This window comes from Telmatherina bonti, assembly GCF_933228915.1.
Source record: "Telmatherina bonti genome assembly, chromosome: 15".
Classification (NCBI taxonomy): Eukaryota; Metazoa; Chordata; class Actinopteri; order Atheriniformes; family Telmatherinidae; genus Telmatherina; species Telmatherina bonti.
Window position 1 is genome coordinate 10,168,380 of NC_136613.1, and position 8,791 is coordinate 10,177,170.

Sequence of the window (8,791 nt, forward strand, 5' to 3'; positions counted from 1 at the left end):
GAGCTGAATCTGAGATTATAAATATTAAGGGATACTATTGCCCATAAATTACAAGCAAATTAATCATATATCTGTGTTCGGTCACTTTTCTCTACATAAAACAGCTCGTGTTTGTCTTTTAAGGGGAGTTACAACTTTTGAAAAGTTTATCATATCAAACCAAGAGGTTTGTCCCTCCGCGGAGGCTGTACTTTCTGTGTGACGTCATCTTCCTGCTACCGTTCACGTGTTGACAACAGGAGCAGTAAACCATCAAGATTACCTTTTCAGGACAGGTTTGTTGACTTTTTCTTCCCAAATCTCAAAGTAGTCAGTTTTAAACAGGCAGCTGCGTGTATCGAAGCTGCTTCGTAGCTTTTTTTGTTTAAATCCACGCAGCATTTTCCACGCAGAAGACCATCATGCTGCTTTAAGAAGATGTGTGATTTAAGTCTTCATGCAAAATATTATGTTTGCAGTTTGATTCAGATCAAGAAAGCTGTTGAACTATTGACAAGATTGCCATTTTCACATAAACCGCAGCTGGTTTTATAAAGTAAAAGCATGTAAGAGTAACTCTGCAGCCATAAATCTGCTGATACTTTTATTTTCTGCAATTGTGTGCTTTTTAACTCTGTTATTAAACTCCGGTTATAGTTCCAACCTTATACAGTATTAATTCATATCAATCTAGAATATTTCAGATGTCCCTCTGAAGGGTTTCTTTGCTTTTGCAGCTTATTTAACTTATAAAAAATACTTAATACAAAATCTTTCTTTGTTCCCATTTAACACATAATATTTTTTAACATCTGGAAACTGGAGCTCTTAAAACTACCAATCAAGTCTGTAATCTTGGAGTGTTGATAGACTCAGATCTGACTCTCAGCAGCCACATAAAAGCTGTCACTAAGAAGCTTTTTACCAACTGAGAAACATCAACAGAATTACAAGTTTAGTCTCCCAGTAAGACCAGGAGAAATCCCTCCATGCATTCATCTCCAGCAGACTGGATTACTGGAACGGTTTTTTAACAGGACTTCCTAAACATCTGCAACTCATCCTCTTAGTTCTAGTAGAACTAAGAGGTCTGAACACATCACACCAGTTATAAAATTTTTACACTGGTTTCCAGTCAGTCACAGGATAGATTTTAAAACCCTGCTGGTTGTTTACAGAATCCCAGAATGGTTTAGGACCAGAATACATCTGTGATATGTTCAGAGAATATAAACCAAGCAGAGATCTTTGATCCAAAGACTCGGGTCAACTAGTCCAGACCAGAGTCCAGACCAAACATGGATAAGCAGCGTTTAGCTGTTACGCTGCAAACAAGTGGAATAATCTGCCAGTGGAGATGAAACTTTAACCAAATGTAGAAACTTTTAAATCCAGGTTGAAAACATTTCTTTGCTCACCCGCCTATGCATGACATCTGCACAGTAACTTTTAATGAATTCTGCTTTTAATTATTGTAATATAATTTATGATTTTACTGTGATTTTTTTTTTTTTTTTTTTTTTTTTTTGTATTTTCTTTTCTGCTTTTTTTTCTGTAATGCTTTTAATGTTTCATGTAAAGCACTTTGAATTGTCTTGTACATGGAAGGTTTCTATACAAATAACCTTGCCTTGCCTCATCTCCAGGCTCCACCAGAGGTTCATCTCTTCATCATTTCTTGAGGACCAGTCTCATAGTCTCCATCACCTTCCTCTCCTTCTCCAGCCATGAACAACAGTGATGATGATGATGATGATGTTCCTACTCTGTCCGCTCACACTCTGGCTGCTCTGCAGGAGTTTTACAATGAGACCAGAACTGGTCTGGATCACAACCAGACACAGTCAGACCAGTTTGCTGTGGGGGCTTTGGAGGAGGATTGGGTAAGTTTTGTATCTATAAGGTTTTTTTTCATTTGTCCTATACCTACCACACACCAGCATTCATTTTGGAAATGTGTATTAATATGTATATTATTTGAGGAAGTTGGTGTGTACTTAAAATTAGACTAAAACAGGAAACAACAGGAACAATAAACTTTTCCCATCATTTTTATTTTAAACTCATCACTCCTGTCAATGACTCTTGCACATGCTACCGTTTTTTTGTTTTTTTTAACAACGTGATTAATTACACATAGTTAAATGTTTTGATTACGTGAGCTGATGGGACACGTCACACTGCTGGCTGTGTTTGTGTGTCTGGTAGCGGATGAGCCAGTTCTGGTACAGCGACGAGACTGCAGCACAGTTAGCAGAGGAGGTGGTACGAGAAGCTGGAGTGGGAGGAAGGTAAAACTACACAACTACACTCCTGCCCCCCCAACATCTAGTCTGTGTGTAGCAGCTGAGTGTACACTGTAATCCCAGATTAGTTGAGTTTGTTTGAATTTGCATGGAATCCCCTTCTTCTAAACCACTTACATATTTGCAAACGCTGAAACTAACCAGGTTAGTTGGTGATCACTACTCTATAAAGACCTTTAGTTCTTCATAGGCAAGGCAAGTTTATTTGTGCTGCACATTTCAACAGCAGGGTGATTCAAAGTGCTTTGCAGAAAATAAGAAGCATAAATTTAAAAATATACAAAACAAAAGAACATTAAATTTTACAAAAAGCATTAGAAACATGATCAAGTTTTTAAAAATTCATCTGAAATGAAACCATTTTGGACATTTAAATATAAACCATTGAAATGCAGCTGGGAACAGGAAGGTCTTTAACCCGAAGTGTTTCAGCTGATCTGAGGCTTTCTGGGAGTTTGTTCCGGACACGCAAAGCATAGAAGCTGAATGCAGCTTCTCCATGTTTGGTTCTGACTCTGGGAACTAATGAAAGACCAGATCCAGATGACCTGAAGCGTCTGGTAGCTTCATACTGGGTTAAGAGGTCACTGATTTATTTAGGCCACTTCAGAGCTTTATATCCCCGATTTGTTTAAACTAACTCTGAGGTGTCTGTAAAGTGTATTTAAGTTCCCTGAGATGACATCATTGTGAAGTGAAGTTGTATAAATAAAGCTGAATTGACCTAAAGTCAAATTATTTAAACTGTTCTAGTTCTTTCGAGTAAAGACTTTGATTCACTGACTCAGTTTCATAGAGTGCGGCTTAAAAGACTCAACTTTTCCCGACTGGAATATTTGATTGATCCAAAGGTAATGTAAATAAACATCTTGTCATATTTTTGCCATCGACTAAATGGCGAATGGCACCTGCATCTTGCAGGTTACACACATTAAACGCTGTGGTGGTGGGTTTCAGAACAGAACTTTCCCACATTGTCTAAATGTACGCAGAGGAGGCAGCAAAGCACTTCGCCCACCTCCTCCAGCAGAAACATCCCATGTTAAATAAGTTCTGCAAATCTTTATTCTCACATTGCACATGTTAGAAAATATTAGAAACAACTTAGAAATTTAATTTAGTCATGAAACACAGTTTATAAAGAATTTAAAATAATGAATCTCTATTAAAAGTTTATATTCAAACAAAATCTGGTTTGAAGGTGTCAAAAATAAGAAATTTAGGAACTAAAATTAAAAGTAACACTGATCTCTTTCTCTGCATCCAAAAGAATATTAATAATAATAATAATAATATTTTCCAATCAAGAAAGATTAACAAGGTTATCTATTAGGGCTGTGACGATATGCTTTTGTCCCGATTCGATTCAATTCAGATTTTTTTGGGTGCCGATTCGATTTAAATTGCGATTTTCACAATTCTCCGATATTGCTGATTTTTGAAGATTAAAAACAAAAAAAATGTATAAAACTTTTTTTTTTGCGTATAATTTTTCTTCATTTCAATGAGGAAAAAACAACACAGTAGCCAGACCATCATTCTGCTGTTATAATGCCCAAGAAGACAAATGACAAAAATTTTATAGCTCATTCATTTTATTTCCCTAAAAAAAAAAGAATTTTTTTCCCCACAAAAATCAATTTTAAAATTGTGAAGAAAAAAAATCCTGATTTCCGATTTTTCGATTTGATTTTCCCACCCCTATTATCTATCATTGTTATACGGAAGTATATCATAGATTTGTTTTAATTAGACTGAAATGAATTGGATTAAATTATCTTTAAAACTACTTTAAGGGGACTTTTTCATGAATTGCCGTCATACATATAAAGCTGACTAGAGTTAAATAGGTTTAAGTCTCCGACTATTAGATTATTGGAAAATAAAGAGAAAATTGCTGGCATGTTTCTGCATTTTACAGTTTTCTTTCCCTTCAGGATCGCGTGTCTGAGCGCACCCAGCGTGTACCAGAAGCTGAAGCAGGGTGTGGTGGACGGTTCGGACCGGGTGTCTGCCGTCGTGTTGGAGTATGACCGACGCTTCGCCACGTACGGAGACGAATTCATCTTCTATGACTACAACGAGCCACTGTCTCTTCCCCCTGATGTGGCTCCGCAGAGTTTCGACGTCGTCCTGGCCGACCCACCTTACCTGTCGGAGGAGTGTCTGAACAAAGTGGCCAAAACCATCAAGTACCTGAGCAAAGGCAAAGTCCTGCTTTGCACAGGTGAGGTGAAGGAGTGCTGCAGTGTTGCTTTCCGTTGCAGAAAGGACAATACAGTTTTTTACAAGTGCCTTTTTGTTCATCATAAACATGAAAGAAGCAACTTTATTTCTTGTCTGTTCCACAGGAGCCATCATGGAGAAATTCGCCAAAGAACTGCTGGGTGTGAAAATCTGCAGCTTTTTACCCAAACACAACAGAAACTTGTCCAACGAGTTCCGATGTTTTGTCAACTATCCGTCCCGCCTGTTGTCTTGATGAGGAGGCGACACATCACGGACGCTTGGCCTGCTTTGCTCATATGCTGCGGAGGCAGCAAAGCGGGACAAACGCAGTTTTCATTTGTCATGAAGTCAGAAAAATAATCAGCCTTTAATACGTGGTGCTTAAAATGCAACAGACTTTACTTTTTGGATGGTTTGTCAAATGAAAGGAGACACCTGAAAGTTCACAATGAGATGTGGACATTTTTAGTTGAGTGTAAACCAACTATGTAATAACTTCCTTAGTTATTTCCTTATTATTTCCTTTTTTTGTTTCTTTACAATTTGATTCAACTTATTTGGGATTTTGCATGTTTTTCCCATCACAAGACATTTTTCTGTTGCTTTATTGCATTTAAAGAGGAAGGTTTGAACATTATTTTTTTCTTGAACATTTAATTAGTTTTTTTTAAGAGTATAATTAGAAAAGCTTAAAAAATGCTAAATTTTGTGTAAAAACACACCTCATTTACACAACAGGAAATCCAACTGTTTTTTTTTTCTGTGAAGATAAAAGGATCCCAGTTTACAATGAATGCATTTCACATTCTGATCTTTTTATATCAGGCAGCTAAAGACAAAGGTCTTCAGTCATTATGTTCTTCCCAGCATTTGAACATAGTTATAAAATCTTTTAAATATGACAAAAATGACAGATGAAGTCATCTCTAATATATTAAACCGTGAATATGATCAGAATATAATCCCTTAAAATAGAACACTTAAAAAGATTAAAACATCTGCAGAATCATCTGATTCTGCACCAGGAAGTAGCAAAAGGCCAACAACTACTGTGTAACACTGAGCAGACATGCTGCAGTCAGAAATGTGGGATTTGTATGTTGTATGCTGTATGTTGAGTTTTTGTTGTTGTGACTTTGGTTTTATGAGGTCTAATCTGGATCTTTTCATTTTAAAACAACCTTTTTGACCCGCTCGGTTCATACAAAACATTCACTGAGCATTGGTGTTCGTTTATAGCTGCATTTTTGTAAAGTTTAAGCAATTAAATTTAAAAAAAAAAAAAAAAAATAGAGAAATTTGAATCTGAACAAATAGAAGGGTATCTTAAAGATCAAAGTTGGGGATCTGTGGTCCGTGGAGGCCACCGTCCAGTAGATACGTCCACCTGATTAACATTATACACAGATATTCAACCTTTAGTTGCTGCATCTGTAAATAAAAGAAGAGCACATCTGCAGTGCGTTCAGCGACAGAAAAGCCATCTAGAGCTTTCCAGTCGTGTTTCCTTCATGCATTCTTGCGCGCAGAGAAAAGCTGCCTGGCTTTTGGTTCTCCTCTCTGCAGACTCTGGTTACTGTTCCGACCACCGCGCTCCTTCTCCAGGACTGGCACGCAGGTACATCCCACAGCAATGGAGATGTAGATCTCAGAGTATGAGTGGCGTCCACTGACACAGGAGCCCGTTCTCTTGAGGATGACGGAGGGAGCATAGACTGGAGTGCTGCGGTACTGGTCGCTGTCCTCACCATGTGGTCCGACCAAGCAGCCCTTACACAGGCAGTAGGCCTCTGGAATGTAGCGGGGATATCTGGTTGGGTTGTAAGAGATCCTAAAAAGAATCAGTTTAGCAGATTAGTTGTTTGTTTTTCCATTTCAGCCAAAAATGTTTCATTTCAAGCTGATTGCTTTCTTTACAGCTCATCTGCACAACAAAGTTATAAAGTAGACATAAATATTCACACCTCTGTGGAAATGTCAGGTTTTACTGATGCCAATGTAAACAACAATAAATCATTTAGCACATTTAATGTGACCGACAGTCTTTACTATTAAATAAAAACAAATCTCTGAGGGGAAAAATAAATTAAACATTTATTAAGCTGACTGCATGAGTTTTTATGCCATTATACTCCCACCGCTTTTCATTTAATCACAGCAGACTCGTTCTTTGGTAGGAGTCTGTCAGCATGGGACATCTTGACAATATTTGCTCACTCTTTCTTGCAAACACACTCCAAATGTGACAGATTGTGAAGAAATCTCTGGTGCACAGCCCTCTTCTGGTCACCCCCCAGACTTTTTTATTTATTTATTTTTTTTTATTATCAGATTTGGTTCTTGAGGAAACGTTGGAAAATTATCATTTTCTTCCAGTAAAGCAGTTTTTGGTTATTTAGGTGACTGCTTGTGGTCTCTAGTCGACAAATATATTTAAATTGAGAGATTTTCAATTCCCAGTTAAAGGAAAATCAAAGAGAAGACTCTGCTCTTCAAGGAGCACTTCAATACTTAGTATAGCCATAGTCATTGGAAAGTTGGAAAACTTAGCCCAGTTCTTTGCAACAAACTTTATGGTATTAATTCTTTGTATTATGGGTGATATTATGGGATGGGAAAGGAGAAAACTACAACAACAAAAAAAAGCCAGTAGCACTTCATGTAGGGACCTGTGTCCAACTGGACAGTCCACTCACACCTTCCTACGATGTCCTCTACTGTTTGATTTCATGCTTGTGTTGTACTCACTCTCATATGCAAGTCACTTTGGATAAAAAGAGTGTGCTAAATGACTGTAGAATAGAATAGAATAGAGTTTATCTGATCAGACTTTCCATGTCTGCAAGCAAATATTTTAGCTCTCAGTCCATGAAGAATTAAAAAAATCAATACTGAGATGAAAGTTTTAGTGGAATGGCTGAATACCACCTGCTCATACCTGTAGGCCCAGGGGGACATGCTGAGCAGGTTCACCGGGAGGCGAGTCTTGCCATCGGTCAGGGCCGGCGCGGCGGTCGGGCATGTCAGGTTGAGTTTGTCCTGCGGCTCCAGCTGCAAGGCGTGGTGGAAAGCACTCATCACTCCCACAGACAGCCGCCCGAACATCTGCTCCAAAATCTCCTCAGGCAGATCGAGACAAACCCGAGTCCGAGTGGCTTTCTTTCGAAACCGGATCGCCCCTACAGTCCAGACCGACAGCAGCAGCTGAAGCAGGAGGATGGCGCGGATCCGTCGCGGCATCGCCGCGTCCATGGTGTCTGCTGTGCCAAAATACGCGTTCAGTGAAAAATAACAATGTATGTCCCGCGATCCCCTCGGCCCCTCCTCCAGAAACAATATGATCAGCTCACAAAATGTTTAGCAGAGTCAGCCTGGTTTTTTTCTTCCGTTACAATCCAAGCTGTAAATCCCGAGGTGCGTAAACGCTCCACGGTGAAAGTGAGGCGCGTCGCCAGGGAAACGTTTTACACATTTTGGCAGGAATAATGATTGCCAACTTAAAGAGATGTAGGTTTTACATCCGCTGGTCCATGATTAAGAAAAACTTCATCCAGTTCTGTTTGTTTTCCACTGACACAGTGTGCGTAAAATCCGCTGGAGCCGCTTGGACGCACAGATAAGGTGTGAAACGCCACGCAGGTGAATTATGTTCACACTGAGACACTGACAGCTAAATCCATGTTGGAAACTTTCAACCAAAAAGTAGGTGGGGGGAAGCAGCGTTTCTGAGACGCGCTTTTGACCCGAGTGGGAAGTCCAGACTGTTGGCTGTGTGCGCGCTGCTGCTGGATCAGGACTCCACACCACATTCCTGCTCTCAAGATAAACCAGATCCCGCCTTGTAAAGCCTGTGTTTGCTCTGGTTTTAGAAATAAGCTGTAGACCCCGAGTGAAGCCATTTACATTAAATTGTTTTTAAGTGGAGAGCGCGCTCCTGTCACTTCCAGACATCCCATTTGTGTTTTACTTTAAAATTAGGAAGAAAAACAAACAATTTTATCTTTAGTAGTAAAAAATATTTGTCTTTAATAAACCTTTAATTGCAAAAATGACAGCAAAGAGAGTATCAGAGAATATAAATAAATAGATGAAATATTTTAAAGTTCATTCACATGAACTGAGATGATTAGATGATATTTGGTGCAACGTTTTGAGATTGTGTCTTCATATGAGCACCAGTATGTCCAAACACAACTTTAACACAATACAGCCCAGTTAAAACTTAGAAGAACATTTGAAACTATCTTTTTAACCCAACGTTAGACACAACTGTCCAA

General features: G+C 38.8%; 2 protein-coding genes across 2 annotated transcripts; one reads left to right on the forward strand and one right to left on the reverse strand.

Annotated features, from left to right (window-relative positions):
- Positions 1-223: 223 nt before the first annotated feature.
- eef1akmt1 (EEF1A lysine methyltransferase 1) lies at positions 224-4,781 on the forward strand. Its single transcript, XM_079254173.1, has 5 exons — positions 224-275; positions 1,626-1,862; positions 2,188-2,270; positions 4,223-4,512; positions 4,637-4,781. Exons 2-5 carry the CDS (start codon positions 1,707-1,709, stop codon positions 4,765-4,767), a joined length of 660 nt encoding a protein of 219 aa, XP_079110299.1. The 5' UTR covers positions 224-275; positions 1,626-1,706; the 3' UTR covers positions 4,768-4,781.
- Positions 4,782-4,903: 122 nt separating this feature from the next.
- il17d (interleukin 17d) lies at positions 4,904-8,219 on the reverse strand. The gene is made up of 2 exons (XM_079254174.1): positions 7,453-8,219; positions 4,904-6,345 (listed from the first exon to the last, which is right to left on the reverse strand). The coding sequence occupies exons 1-2, from the start codon at positions 7,764-7,766 to the stop codon at positions 6,024-6,026; spliced, it is 636 nt and encodes a 211-aa protein (XP_079110300.1). The 5' UTR covers positions 7,767-8,219; the 3' UTR covers positions 4,904-6,023.
- Between the last annotated feature and the right edge of the window lie 572 nt (positions 8,220-8,791).

Excerpts from the sequence above, each read along its gene's own strand:
- il17d (XM_079254174.1), bottom strand. The coding sequence starts at position 7,766 with ATGGACGCGGCGATGCCGCGACGGATCCGCGCCATCCTCCTGCTTCAG. Across the intron at positions 6,346-7,452 it reads ATGTCCCCCTGGGCCTACAG|GATCTCTTACAACCCAACCA; the intron begins GTATGAGCAGGT and ends GATTCTTTTTAG.
- eef1akmt1 (XM_079254173.1), top strand. The coding sequence starts at position 1,707 with ATGAACAACAGTGATGATGATGATGATGATGTTCCTACTCTGTCCGCT. Across the intron at positions 2,271-4,222 it reads GAAGCTGGAGTGGGAGGAAG|GATCGCGTGTCTGAGCGCAC; the intron begins GTAAAACTACAC and ends CTTTCCCTTCAG. Across the intron at positions 4,513-4,636 it reads CAAAGTCCTGCTTTGCACAG|GAGCCATCATGGAGAAATTC; the intron begins GTGAGGTGAAGG and ends TCTGTTCCACAG.